At 36.8% G+C, this 23,018-nt stretch overlaps 1 protein-coding gene across 3 annotated transcripts; it reads right to left on the bottom strand.

Moving 5' to 3' along the window:
* Nucleotides 1–593: 593 nt before the first annotated feature.
* Nucleotides 594–17,511, bottom strand: LOC129724829 (calpain-B-like). Of its 3 annotated transcripts, none has more exons than XM_055680040.1 (5): nt 17,256–17,511; nt 4,864–6,378; nt 1,226–1,592; nt 841–1,167; nt 594–782 (listed from the first exon to the last, which is right to left on the bottom strand). In XM_055680040.1, the coding sequence occupies exons 1-5, from the start codon at nt 17,382–17,384 to the stop codon at nt 697–699; spliced, it is 2,424 nt and encodes an 807-aa protein (XP_055536015.1). In that variant the 5' UTR covers nt 17,385–17,511; the 3' UTR covers nt 594–696. The 3 variants fall into 3 exon arrangements, 1 of the variants encoding a protein (XP_055536015.1); XR_008727969.1 differs by lacking the exons at nt 594–782; nt 841–1,167 and adding exons at nt 4,379–4,524; nt 4,621–4,656 and having other exon boundaries at nt 1,458–1,592; XR_008727970.1 differs by lacking the exons at nt 594–782; nt 841–1,167 and adding an exon at nt 4,379–4,524 and having other exon boundaries at nt 1,458–1,592.
* Nucleotides 17,512–23,018: the final 5,507 nt, after the last annotated feature.

Below are 23,018 nucleotides of genomic sequence, written 5' to 3'. Positions count from 1 at the left end.
GTTACCTTAATTTCAAGTTCTTCCCCAACAAAGCATTCGGTTACTTTTTCTAATCTTTAAATATGGCCTGCCGACAAAGGGCTGTCTACGTTGCAAAATTCCATTTTGCTATTAGCACAAATAAATCATAATTAATTAATCGAATCAGTTTTGTGTAGAATTAAGCGTGACAAACTGCAATTAGCATAACTGGTAGCATCAGATGCCAGATGTTCTTTTAATCGATTGAAAAAGCGTCAGACGATCGACAGGAAATGTGTTAGTTGCAGGAAAGCCTGCAACTCAATGGCAAGTGGTAGGCTAATTTTAAACGAAACGCGAACTTGTCATCGTGAAACACAGCTAAGACAAAAAACAGGACTAGTTTGAGAAATTCTTTTTTCCTCGTTCAGCAGAGTGCTCTGGAAGACTGTAAAATAAAAAAGAGATCAAAGTTCTCAAAAACGTTCCACGTTTGGTAAGCTGCGGATTAAAAAATAACTTTGTAAGTAGGAAATTTATCAAAAGTTGGCAGTTATGATGTACACAAAAGGATACCAGCTTGTTCTTTTTAATAGTGAAAAGAAAATTTCTGGTATTTGAAACCAGCAGTATAGAGAGATGTACAATTTATGGTTGGCTCAAGCGAAGAACTTAAAAACTTCTAATTAATAGTAAAATATACTGCTGTGAAAACTTTGCAGTAGTAAATATAATTTAGGAATAAATTGTTTTGTGGATCCATTCGTCCATATTGAATGATGCGATGTTCGTACCATTGACGTCCTTTGCTTTAAATATGTCTAAAAAGGATGACAGAAATAATATGATTATGCCGTCTCCGATATTGTGAGCACTTACCAATCATAGTTCTAATTTTCACCGCACAGGTGATGAAATCGTCGAACCAAATTTCCCCCTCCTTCGAGCCGTACCGATGCATTAGGCTATTGAGAATCTTGTTGTTGAGATTGTATCCAGCCGACTGCAGCGCCGTTCGTAGCTCGAAAGGATTCAACCGACCGGTTCGATTTTGGTCGTACAACTTGAAGACCGCCTTCCAGCGTGCAATCTCGGTCAGCAATTCGTGGAACTCCACGAAGCCCAACTTCCCGGACCCGTCCTCGTCCAGCATGGCGACTATCGAACGGCAGGCATCCTTCGAGAAACCAGCTACCGTTGGATCCGCTGAAAAATGGATATAATCTTATTTAAGGAATCTTGCTAAAGAACCATTAGATTTTACCTGAAAGTAACGGCATTTTTTCCTTTGTAAGCGCCGAATCTGCGGCAATCGTTTGCACGGGACGATTGTCACCGCCAGCCATGTTAGTGTACCAGTCCTGCAGGATAGCCGGTAGCCCGCAGCAAACTGGTTCGCCGGAAGCAATTGAGGGAGCAGGCTTCAAATGAGTACCTAGCGGGGCTAACTGATAGCTTCGGGAAAGTCCTTTGGCTGCGATAGCTATGTCATCACGGAAGCAGTGATCAAGCACTAGTTTCAGCTCCATCCAGTCTACTTCGCCGTCTTCTCCGGCCACATCAATGAATAGTTTCTCCATTGCATGTCGTTGCGGGTCTGGCTTCGTTGGGTCCGGAAGGGTTTGATCGATCTGCGGATGAGATTGATCTGGTTATTTTGCAAGTCAATTAACTGGTGAAAGAGTGAAACATGCATTTAAAAACCTAAATTAATCCACCTAGCGGTCAGACTCAGCCTTTCCCATTCAAACTTATTATTTGTAAAAATAGATTTACATGAATGCTTAAATCCAAAAAGATATATTCACTCTTTGGGTTCAAAAATATTGATGTTGTAATTAAAGTATAAAATATGAAATTTGACGTAATGTTAGTGCTTCTGAAATAGCGAAATATAAGAAATGACTCTTAATTTCGAACAATTTAATCACGAGCGATACCGGGAACGTTCAAATAGTACGATACCACATTTGAATCATGTTGAGGCCATATATATTGATCAAAGCAGCTATAGTGTTGAATAGTCTTTGAATTTCTTTTCTTTACAAAACTTTTGAACAGTATATAAATTTTTTATTAAGTTTGTTATTTATAAGTTTGAGAGATGACTCGTTCGTATGACACTAGTTATGTTCAAATAAGTCGTGTAATACTTGAGATAATAGATTTTCGTTGTTTTAAAAATTAAAACATAACGGTTGCTTAAGTTTGATTACAATCAAATGAAAAGGGAACGTATGGAGGAGCCAAACGTTGAAACCAAGTGTTCAGTCATAATTCATCAGTTAACCCTTAACTATCCCGTTCATTCGATATCAATATTGTTCAAATCTGTTGTGTAGTTTCTAAGATAATGAAGTTTAGTGATTTTCACATTTCGATACATTACAGACGAAGTTACATTCCGATTACAGCAAAATTCAACAGGGTGTTATGAGGCAGCTAGACCTTTCGTTTGATACTAATTCTGTGGAAATCATGTCAACCATCTCTGAGAAAAGTGAGTGAGCCCAAGTAGTCATCAGAATATGTTCCTTTTCATAGCTGGATTTCACATTTTTAAACATAACAGGAAAAGTAATGATCCGTTCGCAAAAAAAAATCATTAGGGTCTTATGGGGCAACAAGACTTTCCATATGACACTGACTTTATGAAAATCGGTTCAGCCATCTCTGAGACACATGAGTGAGATTAAACAGTCTCCAGAACACGTTTCTTTCTGTAATTTCTGAACCATATGTTCAATCTTCATAAAATTCAAAAGTTGAGGGTTTTTAGGTAGACCGTTCATTTGAAACCAATTTTGTTCAAATCGGTTGTGTAGTTTCTGAGATATTGATGTTTCGTGATTTTTACGTTTTTATACATAACCTCTAAACTAGAAATCAGATTACAACAAAATTCAATAGGGTCTTATAGGGCAACTAGATCTTTCATTTGCAATTGATTTCATTGAAATCGATTCAGCCATCTCTGAGAAAATCGAGTGAGATTGGGAGAGCGTTACACACACACATGCAAAAAATGCTCAGCTCGTCGAACTGAGTCGAGTGGTATACGACATTCGGCCCTTTTGAGCACTTTTATACCTTTAGTTTTTGCAGTGATTGCTATACCTTTCTAGGAGAAAGGCAAAAAGTGAAATGATAGAAATGACTTTTAATTCCAACTTAAATCCTGAGCAAGGCCGCAACATCAAACTAAAAGTTTGATTACAATGAAATTCAATAGCAACCTAAGCGGCAAATAGACCCTTCATTTGACACCAAGATAGAAAGAATCGGTCAGACCATCTCTGAGAAAAATGAGTGCGAAAGAAAAGTGCACATATACACGTACACACCCACACACAAACATATACACCTACACATGCATATATGCAGAAAATGCTCGATTCGTCGAACTGAGTTGAGTAGTATATGACATTCGGCCATTTCAATCATTTTTCTACCTTTTGATTAGCCAGTGATCGTTAGGAGAGTCATTATGTTTACTTTCATTATGTGATTTCACATTTTTATGAACAACGGACACAGTTACAATCCGATTGCATTGAAAATCAATAGCAACCTATGGGGCAACTAGACCTTTCATTTGACACTAATTTTGTGAAAATCGGTTCAGCCATCACTGAGAAAAATGAGTGAGTTTAAACAACCTCAGGATAACTTTTCTTTACATAACTTTTGAACCATATGTTCAATCATAACGAAATTTAAAAGTTAAGGGTTCTGGGGACAGCCCAATCATTTGTAACCAGTTTTATTGAAATCGGTTGTGTGGTTTCTGAGATATTGATGTTTCGTGATTGTTACATTTTGATACATAACCTCTAAACTAAAAATCCGATTACAATGAAATTCAATAGCAACCAATGGCGCAACTAGGCCTTTCATTTGCAATTAATTTCATGAAAATCGGTCCAGCCATCTCTGAGAAAAGTGAGTGAGAAAAAAAAGTTGCACATACATACACACACACACACACATACACACATACATACATACATACAGAAAATGCTCAGTTCGTCGAAAGAAGTCGAGTGGTATATGACATTCGGCCATTGGGACCACTTTTATACCTTTGGTTTTTCCAGTGATTGCTATACCTTTCTGAGAGAAAGGCAAAAATGTTTTTTTTTTAATAACAATCAGTGCTGATAAAAGTCATTTTCCCCAGCAAAATTCTTCGAAAATTACAGCCAATCATTTTCAATTTTCACTTCCAATGATCGCAGCACTCTTTCAGATACACTAGATTTTCGTCCTAGTAACATGCTGTTATACTCAGATGAAATAGATCGCGCTCATCGTTCACGGTTACGGAATAAAATTTGACGACAAATCCAACCAAATGATCTTCACTTCAAAGCGAAAAAGAAAAACAAACAGTCCACTTAACCAAAATGAACCTTACCGAAACACTTTTTCACTGACACTGACCGATGCCTTGACAATCTTCGTTAACTGATAAACTGATTTTGTTGTCTTGCTTTCATCGCATGAAATATAATGAGGTGTTTTGACAGTTCACTTCCATGCAAAAAGCGGGAAGGGAGAACTCTGAAAGGATTGTAAAAAAATAACGTTTATGGATGCTTTTTTTCACTTTCACTCAAGAGTGTCAACAAATATCAACCCTGATTACAATACACTTACTGTTGCTGCTGGCCTGGTGTTATCGGTGGTTGGGACCTTAAAACATTAGCAGAATGTACAGCAATGCAGAAACATTCAGTGAAATATTAGCATTTTAACTACTAGCATTATTCATTACATCTATCTCTAAAGTGCACTAACACTGACAAGTCGCTACGATGGGAACAGGGAGATGGAAGGCATATCTATCAGGCAGTAAGGGACATAACGTTATGCAACTCGTGCAATGTCGATTAAACTTACCCGAGGATCCATTTCGCAGTCCCCTACGCACTGGTCATTTTCACTCATGCAACTCGGGCACTCGGAGAACACCCGAATCAGGAATTCACCCTCGATGTTTGGATCAAAAGTAGACGGGATTATAACGTACGTTCCGGGATCCAGCCGGAATCGACAGGTAACTTCGCGAAGGTTGATGAAAGTGGATCTAGCTACCGAAGCATTGCGGAGGAAAAATTCTTTTGGTAGAGGTTTTTTCTTGAGATCTTCTTCGCCAACACGGTATATTATAAACCCTACCGTAAGACAGTCGATTCCTTTGTTCTGCTTGGAACGGCGATTCTTTTGCATCAGAGCAACGATAGCTGTCGCTTTGGCATCGTCATCATCTTTATCCGGATCTTCCAAACTAATAACATACTGCGGATTATGCCAAAAAGTATCCGGATAATTTCGGCAGCCTCCTGCCGTGCTTCCGATCGCCCATTCGCCCTCAAATGAAGCTTGTTTCCAAGGGTAGCCCATCATCTGACGAACGATCGGACAATTGGGACTGAGATTACAGATCTCAACTCGGTCAAAATATTTAACAAAATCCTGATACGACATCCAGAACTCACCATCCACTTCAAAAGTTAATCCGATCTCGCGCTTGGTTTCCTCCGGAATAAATTTCCATTCTGGTGACTTGTCACTCCATGCTCCATTCCACTCGTTGGCATTTCCCCATGGGTTTCTCAGTCGTAGCAATGGAATTTTTCCCTTCGTCCTTGGTGTTTGTATATCTATCATCTTTGCCATAATGATCGAATACGCATGACCCCGGATCAAACCTTGAGCAGTTTCGGCTTCAAATTTGTTCGGATCCGGTTCCAAACTGCACGCAAACATAGCGTGATTTCGGAAGCCCTTCTCGATGATCTGAAACAAATCCTTCGGAGCCTCTTTCATTTCGAACGTTTCCGTAACTCCTCCTGTGAAGTCTTCCATCGCTTCACTAGCTGACCCACCTCGCAATGCCTCGTAAGATCCGAACAGCTTAGCGTACGCTTTCTCCAGCAATGCACTCCAAAACTCATTCTTCTCACTGGATCGCATATAGACCAAACTTCCGTTGGTCGTTGGCAAGCGGTCGTCAATCACCACGTCACACCAGTGACCGAATCTCCAAAATCGAAAGTGAAATATTCCCGCGTAGCTCTCCGCAAAGCTGTTGTCATCGGGTACAATGCGTGAGAACAGCATCGGATCCTGAGTCAAATTGGCTGCAGCCGCCAGCAGCCAACAGTCGCCAAGTTCACCCTGATTTATGTCGAACCGCGAGAAACTGTTGTCGAAGAAAACCGCCCCTTGGCTGATCTCCTTCGGTCGCAGCCATCGGATGTCGGGGCGGAGCTCACCGCTAAAGTTCAGCGACGCAGCGTTGGCGGGGAATTCGGGATCCTCGAAAAGGGTGCCGGTACGCCGACAGCGGTCACGTAGCTCGTAAAAATCTTGCGCTTCCGCGCTATGGGGGTCTTTTTTGAATTGCGGTTTCTGAGGAAAGATAAAAAGACGTTTATTAGGTGCTGTGCTTTTGAAATCAGATTGACTGAAATGGATTACGTATTCTATGCTCGACAAGATGGTTAAGTTTCATAATACCTTTGTAAGCAGTTCTGAAATAAGTTATTCATAATTGAAAACAGTGACGTGAACTATGAATAAAACTACCTCAAATAGTTCTCTGGCTTTTTTGAGCTCCACCTTCAAAAGTTTTATCTTTACCAATCTACTGAACTGAACAGTTATCTACCAGTGGGTGTTTAGTTAACTGTTAAAGTGCAAAATGTATTGCAAATATTTTAATGTCTTTAAAAAGATAGTATACGGAAGAGTTTTGTGTTACGTTAGTTATTGTAGTAATGATAAACAGCTTAACTGAAAAAAAAGTTTAGTGTCGAATTTTAGTATACGCTGAACCAATTTCGTACAAGCTCAGTGTTCGCAGACGTCAGGAGTGTCTTCCGGTTTCTGGAAATCTGCGAAAATGAATTGTTTACTACAATATACATATTTTCGAATCAAAGATGATGTTCAAAGACTTTTCAAGATGATGATTTCCGGTTTCATAAAAGCTGGATAACATTAAGAATAATGCTCAAATACTGATATATTCGGAGCTGACATGACGCCGAGATACAGAAAATTGATATCATTTTAAAATTTGCGACTTCCGGTTCGTACAAGGCTGTGTAAAACAATATTGATGTATCTAGATCATAGAACCGTCCCACATAGGGGTATTCCAAGTGAAAAGTTGGAAACAAATATTTTCAGGCGCAATAACATTTAAATTTTTATATTTAGTAGTTCTTATGTCTTTAATATGAAAATCACAGTTGAAAGACAAATAATATCTACGTAGCAGTGATAAATAACTTTAGCGTTAGCGTCAATAGAATTGTAGCACTATCCTCGCAATTTACCTGTACACCAAACAGTTGATCACGAAGTAATGATTAATAAAAATAAACAGAAGATCAAGATCCAAATCAGAATGTAGCACAGAGGGTTTGCTTTTATGCTGACGCCTTTGATACAGACTGCACAAAAATAAACGATTGCCCAGAAACAGATTTAGCTGGAAATTTATTTTTCTTCATATTTCATTTTTATACAGTTAAACAAAGTAATATAGAAAAACGTTTATTCATCAAACTTATCATCAAAATCGTACTCAAATGTTACAACGACATCTTCAGAGCAATTCACTTGTTCTGGAACCAAGAGACTTAAAGTCTGGACAAAATTGCGAGGATGTTTTTTATGGCATTTTTCGCAAACTCGTAAGAAATTGATCGGAACTTAATAACAACCTATTAATTACATCATGATTACATTCTACTCTCGATGTTTTTCTCGCAAAGTTTTGTCTGTATTTGCGGAAGTATTTGTTACTTGCTTCAGCTGCTTCTTCTGAAAGCTGTCCAATTGGTAGAATTGCTGCCGAATCACCTCTGCACCATGCATCAAAATTTTGTGCAAAGTTAAGCGAACAATGAAAATTTTTCCGGGTCAATACTGTATCCACTTGAAACAGCTTCCAATATAACTTTTATTTTATTAATTTAATCAACATTGATTCCTGTTATTTGCGAAGCCTTTACAGGGTCACCAAAGAATCTTCGTGTGTTCCTATCGTTTGTGTTGCCACCTTTGGGACATGGCATATCTACCAATAAGCCCATCTCATCTCTAAAAGATCTTTAAATTCTCTGCTTTGTTGCAGAAACAGTTTGTTTCTCCAAGTTAGTACGGGCTTGCCATTTATTAATTGGTAGTTTGTATGCAACATGTAACAGGGCTTCAAAGCAACGAATTTTCGCATGGAGTGTCGAAAGGCCAAATCTAAAAGTTTCTGGATTCGATTTTGTTATCGTTAGATTATTGAAATGTTTGGACGTTTCGTTACAAATATAGCATCGCATAGTCGATGTGGTGTTAGTGGCAGCGTTACAGACCTTGGCATAGAGCATAGTGGGCATTAACACATGTGTAACGGACACTGAATTTCCATATGATGTGTATAACTTAGTTTGGTTCAACATTTTCGCTTGATATTCTATATATTTGTTTTCTGATTTTGTGATGTCAGTACTTTCGCGCACGAACCTAATTCTAATTGGTCTGCAATATCTAGGCGATGAAGGTACAGGGTTTCCCACAAAATTGTTAAATTTCCGTTAAAAGTGCTTGTGAGCCTTATCGGTACAAAGGAGCTTTGAAAGATACTGCAATCGTTGGCTTTCATGTTTATAAATTTTTGCTTATACTCAGCTTGTTGTGAACCGTCACATCCCCACTTCGAATAAAGCTCTAAATATCCCAATTCTTCAGTATTAACCTGCCTGAATACTTCATCCAACTATTTGCATAATCTTAAAGTAGTATGGTCAAGTAAAGATTGAAGACGTATTTCAGCGCTTGTTTCCGTGACACTAATGTCTTTTGGGTAACATTCAGCTTTTGCCTTCTGCAGAATGGAATAATACGGGTTTACATTTTTATTTGCACTCTGTATAACATTCCACTGCCTTCTACTGAGGTTAGCTTCGACAAAAATAGTCAATGCTTGTTTGGGTGAATGTTTTTGAACTTCGTCGGGTTTGCAGGAAGATATTGTACTTCGTACATCTGAAGCTTTTGATGGATTTTCAGCTATTTCTTTTATAACGTAGGCTACATCAACATTTCCGATGGCTCGTTGACTAATTCGTCTGGGGAAACGTTGTCTCTGAGTTCCTTTGTATTGTTGCGCTTACTTCTCATTACTCAAGTTTTCAAAATTTTTCACCGGACGACCGACTTTAGAAATTCCTTTGCAAGCTGGAAAGCTCACACATCCACCTAACCATTTTGCATTAATTGTAGAGAAACGTATTTTGTGACGATTAGCTGCTGTCCACCTGCGCATGAAATCTGCTTTAAAAATACTCATTCGCTGTTTAAGCATCTTCCGCGATTTTAATGAACATTTCATTATTCGGAATAACTTCGCCTCCAAAAACTAAAATTTTTTAATCCACGATGTGGCAGAGGATTCTTGGAGCCATTTCCAAAGAAGTTTCTTCAGAAAGATTTTTTCAGTGTCTGAAAACACGTCGCAATTTAAAAAAAAAGTTATAAATAAAAAAAAAACATTGCATAGGATTGTACATGTAAAGACATGATATATCATAAATGCGCAAACATGCTCAAGTTTATTTTCGGGACGTGTTCAAGGACACCCATATCTACTCAAAAATGAGTTGGTTTGCGCACAGAAACGTCCAGAACATTGAAAAAAAAAAACAATTTCGAAGCTCAATTCTGGAGGTAAAATTTCCAAAACTGGCAATGCAAAGAAAAACAGTAAACAACTCATCAAACCCTCCATCTAAAATGTTCAAAACTTAATGCATACCTTTCATTTGAAGATCCATATTTGAAACAGGTCAACCAAAATCACCAATATTATGAATTCCACCGAAAATATCACAAAATTCCGTATTCAAAATCCAACTTTTGCACACAAATACCCCTATGTGGGTCCCTACACTTGGAAACTTTAAAAAGATGTCTGATGCCATTTTCAAATTCAAGGTAGCGTTCGCCGGTATCTAAAAAGTTGTAAAAAGCTGATTAAAATGTAAAACACTCTCCAATAACTGTATTTTCAAAACCAATAAATTGCCTTGAAGTGAAAAACTTTGCTGAAGACGTTATACCAGTCAAACCGAACGTTCTGGTTTTAAATTTATTCTCGTTTTTCTGGAAAATTTTAACTTTTTGGTTCTTGTTTCTTCATGATCGAGCAGCCATCAATGTTAAGCTAATCTTTTGTAGTTTTCAAAATGAGTCGTGCTTCAAAAAAAAAAAAATAACCAACAAATGGCATCTTTCGCGTATAGAAATACCTATGCAGAGTTCAGCCAAATAAAAAATAACAAATAAAACAAAAATTAAAACTGGGACATTTTTTGTGGCATTGCTCAGCTTGCTTTCTGTTCTTAATGTTTATTTCATACCGATATTGTAAGTAGCTCCGCCTTTTTCAAGTTATGTCCTTTTCTCAGCTTCGCAAGACGAAGAGGTTATATTCCATTTGTAATACAAATTTACGAAAAATGAATCCATTTTTCAAGAATATTAAAAATGTTTACCTTTGAATAACGCTAGCTTTTTGCAGAGGTTTTAATTAATTCAGACTTTTTGAACACTTTTTGTTACTACTTGCTGCGGAAAAAAATGAAAATAATATTCAGATATAATCAACTTTTAGGGGCAAAGCATAGTTTTTGCCTTTCTCCTAGAAAGGTATAGCAATCACTAGAAAAACCAAAGGTATAAAAGTGCTCCAAAGTGTCGAATCTCGTATATCCATCGACTTAGTTTGACGAGCTGAGCATTTTCTGTATGTGTGTGTGTGCGTATGTGTGTGTGTATGTGTGTGTGTAACGCTCTCCCAATCTCACTCGATTTTCTCAGAGATGGCTGGACCGATCTTCATGAAATTAATTGCAAATGAGAGGTCTAGTTGCCCCATAAGACCCCATTGAGTTTCATTACAATCGAATTTTTAGTTTAGAGGTTATGTTTAAAAACGTAAAAATCACGAAACATTATTATCTCAGAAACTACTCAACCGATTTTAACAAAATTGGATTTGAATGAACGAGCTACTTAAAAAACCCTTAACTTTTGAGTTTCATGAAGATTGAACGTGCGGTTCAGAAGTTATTTGAAGAAACGTGTTCTGGAGAGTGTTTAATCTCACTCATGTTTCTCAGAGATGGCTGGACCGATTTTCATAAAATCAGTGTCAAATGGAAGGTCTAGTTGCCCCATAAGACCTTATTGATTTGTTTTGCAATCGGACTATTACTTTGCCTGTTATGTTTAAAAATGTGAATTCCAGCTATGAAAAGGAACATATTCCGAAGACTAGTCAAACTCGCTCACTTTTCTCAGAGAAATTAGTGTCAAATGAAAGGTCTAGCTGCCTCATAACACCCTATTGAATTTCAATGTAATCGGACTGTAACTTCGTGTGTAAAGTACCAGAATGTGAAAATCACGAAACTTCATTATCTCAGAAAGTACACAACCGATTTGATCAATTGTATAATCAGATGAACAGGCTAGTTAAGGGTTAACTGATGAATTATGATTTAACACGTGGTTTCAAAGTTTGGCTGCCCTATACGTTCCCATTTCATTTGATTATAACACTGTGCTACAGCGATTTAGAACTTCTGAAGTGACCTAGTGTAGGTTGTAGGTCTTGTTGAGTGTAACATTCGTTCATACTAGAAATTTTCCAAACACCCCCAAAATCTGAAGTTATGGTCAAAATACGATTTTTTTGACTTCAGCGCATATAATATTTTTTAACTCAGTCATTCATCAACCGATTGTCAATATTAAAGCAGTTTTAGAAAGAGGACAAATAGAGCTTTCAAAATATGTACAGGTTTGTTCTATTATCAATAAAACATGTTGAGTTATTTGAGCTTAAATCTTATTTTTTAGACTTTTTCACGCAATGTTTCAATTTAATTGTCAATTTTCCGTCTATTTTTTGTGAGAAACATATCCCACATATACCATTATTTTAAAAGTTTATTCAATTCTGAATCAATTGAAAGTAGTTTTGTGGAAATCGGTTGATATTTGGCTAAGTTATATATTTTTAAAAAAAAACCAGAATTTTTGGCTTCTATCGCGCAATTATTTCACGGTGCTACAAATGATGAAAAAATGCAAGAACTTTTGATGTGACTTAGTGTGGGTTGTAGATTTAGTCAAATGTTACTTGCGCGTTTACTTGAAGTTTTTCAAATACCCCAAAAATTATTAGTTATGGTCAAACCCCTGTTTTTTACCTTAGCTCACATTTTTATGTTTAATTCAGTTATTTTTCAACCAATTTTTTATATTTTGGCTGTTTTGGAAAGGCGAAAAATAGAACTCTTAAAACATAGAAACATGTACAAAGAGTTTTCCTATATGTGATGGATAGTTTTAAATAAAATAAGATGATTTATATTCAATAAAATAAGATGGTTTATTTTTTTTTCAAATTTTACCTATATGTGATGAATAGTTTTAAAATAAATAAAATAGTTTCTGTTATTTTGAAATTTTTCCAAATTTATTCGCAATTTTTCACACATTTTTGTAATGAACGAGCTTTAATTGCTGTAGAATTTGAAAAGTACATCTAGTGTCAAACGAAAACAGTAAGTGTTGTTTATGAAAATCTGTTATAATTTGGCTGAGATATGACTTAATGTTTTCCACCATATACTTAGATTTCATCAAATCATTTCTCAGCATAATTATAACATATTTTCATTAACAACACCTATTGTTTTCTTTTGGTACTAAAAAGAACTTTTCAAAATTTACAGCAATTGTAGCTCCATCATTACAAAAATGTGTGAAAATTGCGAATAAATTTGGAAAAATTTGAAAATAACATAAACCATCTTATTTATTTTAAAACTATTCATCACATATAGGTAAACTTTTGAGACATATTTATATGTTTATAATGCTCTATTTTTCGCCTTTCCAAAACAGCCAAAATATAAAAAATCGGTTGAAAAATAACCGTATTAAACATAAAAATGTGAGCTAGGGTAAAAAACAGGGTTTTGACCATAACTAATAATTTTTGGGGTATTTGAAAAACTTCAAGTAAACGCGCAATTAACATTTGACTAAAGCTACAACCCACACTAAGTCACATCAAAAGTTTTTGCATTTTTTCATCATTTGTAGCACCGTGAAATAAATGTGCGATAGAAGCCAAAAATTTTGGTTTTCTTTATAAAATATATAACTTTGTCAAATATCAACCGATTTCCACAAAACTGCTTTCATTTGATTCGGAATTGAACATACTTTCGAAATTATAGTGTATTTGTGGTATGTTTCTTACAAAAATAGACGGTAAATTTAAAATTAAATTGAAAAATTGCGTGAAAAAATCTAAAAAATTAGATATAAACTCAAATAACTTAACATTTTTTATTGATATTAGAACATACCTGTATATATTTTGAAAGCTCTATTTGTACTCTTTCTAAAACTGCTTTAATATTGAAAATCGGTTGACAAATGACTGAGTTAAAAAATATTATATGCGCTGAGGTCCAAAAAATCGTATTTTGGCCATAACTTCAGATTTTGGGGGTGTTTGAAAAATTTCTAGTATGAACGAATGTTACACTCAATAAGACCTACAACCTACACTAGGTCACTTCAGAAGTTCTTGCATTTTTTTTATTTGTAGCACAGTGATAATCGAACTAAGCAACCGTTATGAATTAAATTGTTAATAAAAAAACCAAATTCTATTATCTCAAAGATTACACGACTTATTTGAACATTACTAGTGTCATACGAACGAGTAATCTCTCAAACTTACAAATAACAAACTTCATAACAATTTGATATGTGGTTCAAAAGTTATGGAAAGAAAAAAAATTTAAAGGCTATTTAAAACTATACCTGCTTTGATCAATATATGTGGCCACAATATAATTTAAATGTGCTATCGTACCATTTGAATGTTCCCGGTATCGCTCGTGATTGAATTTTCGATATTTAGAATTATTACTTTTATTTCGCTATTTATTGAGCATTTACATTAAGTCAAATTTCTATTTTATACTTATATTACAACATCATTAACTATTTTGGAACCCAAAAAGTGAATACACATTTATTGGATTGAAGCGTTCATGTAAATCTATTTTTACAAATAATAAGCTTGAATGAGAAAGGCTGGGTCTGACCGATAGGTGGATTAATTTAGGTTTTTTATTGCAACAACTTGTTTCTGTTGCGATATTTGTGTTCACCTCTCTTTATTCGGGATCGTGACATGTCTTTAAGAAAAATGTCTTCAAACTAAGGAAACGTTTTTCAAACTTTTATCAAATTTATCAGAACGCGAAAAAATTTCCTGGTAAGGCAAAAACTTGTAGTATTTTGAGTGTTGATAGTTCACAGTAGAAACAGCGCAAACACAGAACAGAATACTTTTGATTAGAAGCTGGGATTGAAAGGGGGCAACGGAAAAATTGTAAATTAATTTCAAAATTATAGACATGGTCGTGTGCTTGAAAAGTCAACAATGCGATGTGCATTGTTGATTCTCATTTGTAACTACTGTAATATGTATAAAAACAATGATACATCCCCGCAATTTTTCCTTAAGATGTCACCGATCAGTGACGAAACGTCGGACAGTATAAAAATAAAAAGTAGTATAAATATAAAAATAAATCTTTAGTATAAAGTATAAGTAGTATAAAAATAAATCTTTCTGATTTTTTGGGACTGCTCAGCTGAAAATACACTTTTTTTTATTAGAACTTATCAAAAACAAAATGTCTAATTGCTCGATTTTTCCAAATAGGTGTGACTCGCATTCCAACGTGACACTGATTTAATCATTGCAGGATATTTAAGAATTTAAACACACCGCAATATCGGGTCTACCTCGAACATTTCCAACAAAGGTGTAAATCCGGTTTTATCCGGTCTCGTGTAAATTAATTACTAGAAACAAAACAATACAATGCTCCAATCGATATTTTTTGTGTCGTTACTTACGATTAATCCGGGAGATCGGTTGATTGAGGTGAATTTCTAGGGGCAACGTTTTTGCTGGCAACGGTTTTCGCTTATCATTTTCGCTCGCACTCTTTGTGCGTGTTTGCTTTTTACTTTTTAATAATCACCTTTTTTTTATCCTGCCCGGGGTTCACAAAATTAGACAACCTAACGATTAAAGCCGACAAAGCATAAATCTTCCAAGTACTACAGGCCAGGCTAACATGCTGATAACTGAAATTTCAAATAAACGGTGGCTTCACAATTGAATTATACAGTAAGGTCTTTTTTACACGAGGGATGCGTTCCAAATTTGTATGGGATCGCGTGAAAAAAGACTTTTTTGTTTGCGAATATAACGAAGAAAACCGGTTTTAAAATGTTTGAAACTTGTTTGAATATGACAGTGGTCAATTTAGAGACCAAAATTCAATATTCTAAATTTTCAGTATTTACACCAAAAATTGTGAGTTCTTTTGAAATTTGATATATGGTACCTAGGGGCCTGAAACGGAAAACGTGATTGAAATGAGGTCGATATCTTGAACCGTTTTTGAGTTATTAAGAAAAGCAACTTGCGTAAAAAACCCGTATAAAAAAAGATTTTACTGTATTCTGCTTTAACTTTTGAAAACATAACTTCCGAAAGTGATGATTACACGCATTCCATTTGTTTTTGTTTTCGCTGAGGAACTTGAAGTAATTAACACAACATGTGCTAATAAGTGTGAAGGCTAAGTCTCTAGAGCTGTAGCTTTTTTTGTAGAAGATATGCCATTTAACAGGGTTCCGTTCCTAGATTGGAAATATTTTAGTATAACCAGTTGTTGATCAAAACAAATCAAAATAAAAAACAGCAAGTGATGAATGGGATTACTGCGTGTTGGTTGATTTCAGGGAAAATTTGAGCAGGTTAAATACTTGCTTACAGTAATTTGGCTATCTCTAAGCTGGGGCCAATGACCTATTCGGTTCAGAAGATGCGTTATTAGTACATATATGCAGATTGCGAACTCATTTAATCAATTTAATTCGAAAAACAATGACCGGTAAACAAGTTTGAGCCCCCAAGGTTTCCAGCGGTGCATAATATCAACATTTCAAACAAGTTCAGGTTTGTCATCGAGTGTTTGCGACTAACCTGTAACCCCTACCTCAAGATTAGGAATGAATAGAATTAAAATTTTACAAGTTAACATTTCATTATAAAAAAAATACTTTGTTTCAAGACATGTTTCTCAAAAATTCTGAAATGAAAATTTTCATTGAAATTTGAAAAGGTGTTGCGAAATCCATAGCTGAGATTTCGCTGAATCCCTCATATGTAAAATAAAAAAAATCGCTCGCTCATAAATCATACCACACGTAAACTCGTTCACCCTGGCTGCTATTCCGCACCATTGAATGACCACAAAATAATAACAAAAACCGGACCGAAAAGTGACAGTGAGAAATTAACAAAATTTCTTCTCATTTCATAACAAAGAGGCTATTGTTACTCATCGTCTGCGTTTTTGCCGTGTACTAATTTCTCCTCAATTCGTGGTAGTGCTATGTATGCTTGATAAGCTGGCGTGGTTTGCGTTATCGCTAAAAAACGAAGCTGTAGCCAAAATATTACTCGTATTTCTGTTGTTTATTTACGATATCGATATGAGCGATCAGTAATAAATAACGCATCTATTGCTAATCGTAGGTACTACCTACCATGATATTTTAAACTTTGTTATGAAATTATGATTCAGATTCAGTATATTGCTTTGCATTTTCATGATTTTGCAGTCAAATCAAATCGCGTTTCACAACACCAGCACCATTACAAGCATAAATCGATTAGCCGGTCAGTATTAACAGACAGACGAGTCTTGGCGTCTCACATCTTTTTTTATTCGCGTCCCTTCTTCAGCCTTGGCAATGAATTTCGCTTGCCGCCGATGTGACGACGTCGAAACACAATTAATAATTCTTCTTTAACATGTGGCTTCCGTTCGCCAAATTTTCTAGCTCAAATCGTTTGTAGGAGTTACTTTCATCCTGCCGACAAGTAATGGGATTGTACACATTCACAGCAGATCAATCACACTCGTTTGAACGCCCGTTGAATTGTGTCGAAAATAATTTGTCGCGCTTCTGGCGGTAAGCTATTTTCTAAAATTACACAGCACAAAGTTACAAATCGCATCTTGTCGAGCGGTAGGTACCAGTATTTTTTCGATTATCCTTAAATTTTTGTTTCTTTGTTTTGGTTGAATCGTATTTCTTACCCCATCGCGGCCGAACGTAATGGGCATGAAGCGTGTTCTGGACTGATGTAACCGTTTCGGACCACTGGTGCTATCATTGAATTCCTTCACCGAGGACTCGATCGTTGTACGCACTGATACCGGCGGCATGATGGTAGGTAATTACTAAGGATCGCACAACCCAATCGCGAGAGACGGCGTAGCGCGTCTAGCGAGCTGCTGATACGAACGCGTGCTACAGCTCTAACTGCTACTAACGGACTGCCAAACTGTGCGAGAGCTCTGGCGGACGAATGATACGCTCCACATCGGAAGCAAAGTTAAGGGCTATTCCCACTGCTTCCGTTCCGGGACCGGGCCGGGACCGGGTTCGTCCGGGACTTTTCATGCATTCACACTGCGCCGTGCTTGAACCGTGCCTGCGCTGCGCTCTGGTTGAGAAATGTTGATGTGTGTATGTGAAAGAACGTCTTTCTCTTATTTTCATACCGCAGCTCACTCCGCGCGAAATATGTCACTACAAAATACACGCATCCACCCGAGTGCCTTCCGTGCACTCTCCGGCCAACACAAAGTATCGTCGGCAACGATAGTTTTTTTCTCGCACTGCGGCAGCACGACGGCAACTCAACGCTGTCCCGGTCTGGGCACGGCGCGTCGGTGTGAATGCGTTCATAAGAACGCATGCAATCAATCTCAAACGAGCCCGGACGACACGCGGAACAGCCACGGCCCGGTCCCGGAACGGAAGCAGTGGGAATAGCCCTTTAATCCACTATTTTTGTTTTGGCAAACCTGTATTGTGGCGATGAGCGCGAGAGAGGATTTGCGGGAAAGGTTGGTCGCTGCGATACTGATGCCTGTCAATGAATTACCAGACGGAGTGTGGTATGGATCAAACTGGTTCGTCGACGACGAGGTCAGTACCGATGAGTGTAGGGAACTCCTAGTCTTCTGGGTAGCAGCGAACGCGTCACACGGCGCTGCCCGGGGATTTGCCTTAGCTCGGCATGATGCGTCACTGTGGTACGGCGCGTAAAAGTGTTAACATATGGTATTCCCACGAGGAACTTGTCTACTCTTTCATCAAATCATTGACAGTAGTTGTTTGTTGTCATGAGCCAACCTATATTGAGTTAGAATTCGCCAGATGAAACGACTAATGTGCCGGGTTGATTATGCGATGAAAACATACTAAACGGTTCAAGTTACCCTCATACTATTTTTTTTTCTCGAAGAACACCATGGTACTGTCAATTTTATTTTTTTCAGCAGTAGGTAGATTCAACTCCCAGTTAATTAGCATCTACCATAGCAATAGTATTGAAACATAGCAAGCTGGTGTAATGTTGATTAGACCTGCACGCTGCTGCTTTCGACACGACGCTGCCGCCGATGATTTTGCGTCGGCGTAGCGTTAAAGACAATCTCTACTTCAGAAAATATGGCCTGTAGGGTGATAAACAAACAACATAGTTGAAGTAAAACTTGTAACAGGTGGTTGAAGCCTATGCAGAAGTTAAAAGTGAAAGAAGTGTGTTTTGATATATTTCTGCTGAAATGTTTTCCTGAAATGCAAGGACGTGATAAAAACGCATGCTTTGATGCGGTTACAAGAAAACGTGAGGTTTTTCTTCCAAGTGACAGGAATTTTTAGAAATCGGTTCCAGAAGCTTCTCATTTTGAGGATAAGGCCGTTGAGAAGTAGGATAAGATGACAAAAAAAATGAGATCGTTAAAGACTGTTCAGAAAGGTCTATCAAATGATCAGACCGTCGATAAAATTTAAGATTGTTCAACAGAATAACTTAGTTTTCTAATCGAGTAATCAACAGACTTTCTACATTATTTAGAAATCACAAGCATATCCTATAATTAGTGTGTCTGTAGGTTTTATTTCAAATCCATCTAACAATAAATTAAAGACAATTGATCCTGTTCAGGCATCACCAGGGTGTTTATATGCTAGATGATATGCTAGATCACCGGTAATATTCCAAATTCTAACAGCAACAAGCTTTTCGTGTTTGATTTCGAAAAGTAAGCTAGTTGTGATTTGGGTAGTCCCACTCCTGAGAAGATGGACTACCCGCACCAATTCATACTGCAGTTAATGTCCGCTTTGCTGAACTATAACTCGATGTAGGAAGCTGTTCGAGTAGGTATGAAATTTACAACTGAAATTGTTATGAAGTTGTAGTTCCACAATGACATTAAATAATGCTATCATTCTCTTCAACTGGAACGCTTAATCTTTAAAAGCGAATATGTCTACAGGTTTTTCTTCCATTAGAAATTCATCTACAATTGAATTGTTACTAAAAATCAAAGTCCATTCATGCTGTGATTTATTAACTAATACTGATTTTGATTATGATCATCTCCCTTTAACTTTTTCCATATCACTCCACAATCAAATCGAAAACTTCAACTTCTTATACGTTTGAAGAACATACGGAGACGTCAACACCAAAGATCCCGTGAAACTTGTTTTTGAAGATTTATCAAAGGAAATCAATCGCAGATTCACTTGCTTCGTGAACTGAACATCTAAAACAATATTCAAGTGATGCAGAGCAGTTGTACCCCAAGAAAGTTCCTTGGGCCCAAATATTTTTATATCTGATATTCCTTCTTTCTGTATTTCTGTAATGTTGATGAATTCTTTATGTTCCAACAAGCGCCATTTTTTTGAAAAAATGGCCTAAATTTCAGGAGTAGAATATGTAGTAGAAAACTCTCATTCGTTTTAAAATTAATTCTCTCGAAGTGACGCCGTGATCTCTGTTAGTTAGGTTACCATGGAGAAAAACGAATTTCGTGTTTCGATTTAGCATTGCTTTTTGATAGGAAAACAAAAATACGGATTATCATCCTATTATCGTTTGTTATACATTCTTTGTCCTTTTTTCTTGTTGTATTGTATGAGTTGTTGGGAATATATTTAAAGGATGTTGCTTCTATAAATGCAATTTTGAGAACCACGAGATTTCTTGAAGCGTTACAAGCATTACAACAGATGTTTGCAGCAGATGTTCTTTCGTTTTTTCGGGTTTTTTGCGCATTACACTCGCACTTAACCGAGACACTTACTTTGCGATTAAAGTAGCGACGTACACGGTTAAATGAAGCTACCGTGTTATGAGTACGAAAACTACCAGTTTTTGAGTTCACCTGAGCAAACTTCGATTTTGAGTAATTTCGAATAGGTGAAAAAGTGAAAAACCTTCATGGTTGATTAATAGGGCATCCCTATTTCTGAAAGAAATATTCTAGGTTACATTCATAATGAAGTTAGTAGTTACCTTCCATCCCTCAAAAATTTTCGCTGCATTTTGAGCTTTGTTTTCTGGATGAAAATTTTTTATCTGCTGCGCTTACTATTTAACATGAACATTTTAACAATAAAATGTTATTGTCATTGTTAAAAAGGAACAGTTGTGAAATCAACAGTGTTTTTGTATAAGTACAAAAAATTGGTGGAGTACAAAAGATGGTCGCTGTTGGTGTGCGCCAGAGTATCACAGGTCGGATTGTAGCCTTCCGGAAGATTTTGTGATAAGCAAACTTTGAGTAGTTGAATAGAAAATAAACAATGTTATAATGTTTGCAGCAAAAAAATGGACAAAAAATGCCGACTTTTCATGGGTTTACATTCACACGCACTGGCGAAGGTACCCATGCCGCATCAGTCATAGTAACCCATTAGTCAGCAGAAAAAATTGACAATATCAGTCGAACTATAACCGTGAAACCAGTGAAGCTACTCTGTTCAAAGTTGTACGCGTTCAAGGAACGGCACCACGTCGCAACGAAAACGAACATGGTGCGGCAGTTCGTGGACACCGGACACGCCCGTTTCGGCATCTACAACATCTTGGCACTATTGAAAAGCAAGACCGAAGGCCGAAGACGCGGTGGTACCCATGTTGGCGAACCCGCCTAACTTCCCCAAGTTGCATCTCATCGAGGATTTCTGGGCAAACCTGAAGCGTGAGATCTACTCCAAAAACTAAGCTGTAGAAGTTTGCAAAGAAACATTTCGTGTGGCAGGCCATCTGTTCCTGTGGGTTGATGAGCAAAATTTTGATCGCGACAGGCTCCGTTAACCGGGAAATTCATGTGCAGGAGTGCCTGAAAAACGTCTGTCGCCTTTCTTCAAGCAACACAGTTGTTTTGTTCTGTTTTAGTCGGGTTCGGCATCTTGTTATCACGAAAAAAATACCATGGAGGGGTATGCCGCGAAGAACGTCCAGGTGGTGCAAAAGGACATGAAGCATCCCAATACACCAGAGCTCCGCCTTATAAAAAAATTCTGTGCTATCGTCAAACGGAACCTCAAAAAGACACGAAGGACAGTTGTCAACGAGATGCAGTTCTAGGCTAACAGGCGCTCTGGGGCGAACAAAGTAACCAAGAAGGCTGTACAAAACTGGATGGAAGGAGTCAAGGGAAAGGTCCGGCAATTCACACTCGCTAGAAAGGAAGCTGGAGTCAATATTTTTCCTTTATTCTGTACGAATTTGATTTTCGATCAATTTTTTATTCGCTTCCTTCAGCGAAGTTGTAGAAAAATTTTAAAGAAGAAAAGATAAATACTGCAATCTTCTATTTGTACATGGACAAGAGAAAATAAAGTTTACCGTGAAATACCCTTCCCCAAAATTAGGTTTTTTGTTTGAAATTTTTTCTGTGTCAAAACAATATATTGTATGAAGTTGCGAGGGAGGTTGAGCTGAATTAATAAAATTTAAGAACATTTTGAATGGTTTTGACAATCACAGAAAAAGTGATAACTGAAATTTCAAATAAACGGTGGCTTCACAATTGAATTATATGCGTTCCAAATTTGTATGGGATCGCGTGAAAAAAGACTTTTTTGTTTGCGAATATAACGAAGAAAACCGGTTTTAAAATGTTTGAAACTTGTTTGAATATGACAGTGGTCAATCTAGAGACCAAAATTCAATATTCTAAATTTTCAGTATTTACACCAAAAATTGTGAGTTCTTTTGAAATTTTATATATGGTACCTAGGGGCCTGAAACGGAAAACGTGATTGAAATGAGGTCGATATCTTGAACCGTTTTTGAGTTATTAAGAAAAGCAACTTGCGTAAAAAACCCGTATAAAAAAAGACTACTGTATTCTGCTTTAACTTTTGAAAACATAACTTCCGAAAGTGATGATTACACGCATTCCATTTGTTTTTGTTTTCGCTGAGGAACTTGAAGTAATTAACACAACATGTGCTAATAAGTGTGAAGGCTAAGTCTCTAGAGCTGTAGCTTTTTTTGTAGAAGATATGCCATTTAACAGGGTTCCGTTTCTAGATTGGAAATATTTTAGTATAACCAGTTGTTGATCAAAACAAATCAAAATAAAAAACAGCAAGTGATGAATGGGATTACTGCGTGTTGGTTGATTTCAGGGAAAATTTGAGCAGGTTAAATACTTGCTTACAGTAATTTGGCTATCTCTAAGCTGGGGCCAATGACCTATTCGGTTCAAAAGATGCGTTATTAGTACATATATGCAGATTGCGAACTCATGTAATCAATTTAATTCGAAAAACAATGACCGGTAAACAAGTTTGAGCCCCCAAGATTTCCAGCGGTGCATAATATCAACATTTCAAACAAGTTCAGGTTTGTCATCGAGTGTTTGCGACTAACCTGTAACCCCTACCTTAAGATTAGGAATGAATAGAATTAAAATTTTACAAGATAACATTTCATTATAAAAAAATACTTTGTGACATGTTTCTCAAAAATTCTGAAATGA

The sequence above is a fragment of the Wyeomyia smithii genome, chromosome 2 (genome assembly GCF_029784165.1).
Source record: "Wyeomyia smithii strain HCP4-BCI-WySm-NY-G18 chromosome 2, ASM2978416v1, whole genome shotgun sequence".
Lineage (NCBI taxonomy): Eukaryota > Metazoa > Arthropoda > Insecta > Diptera > Culicidae > Wyeomyia > Wyeomyia smithii.
This window is presented reverse-complemented; position numbering and strand designations above follow the sequence as displayed.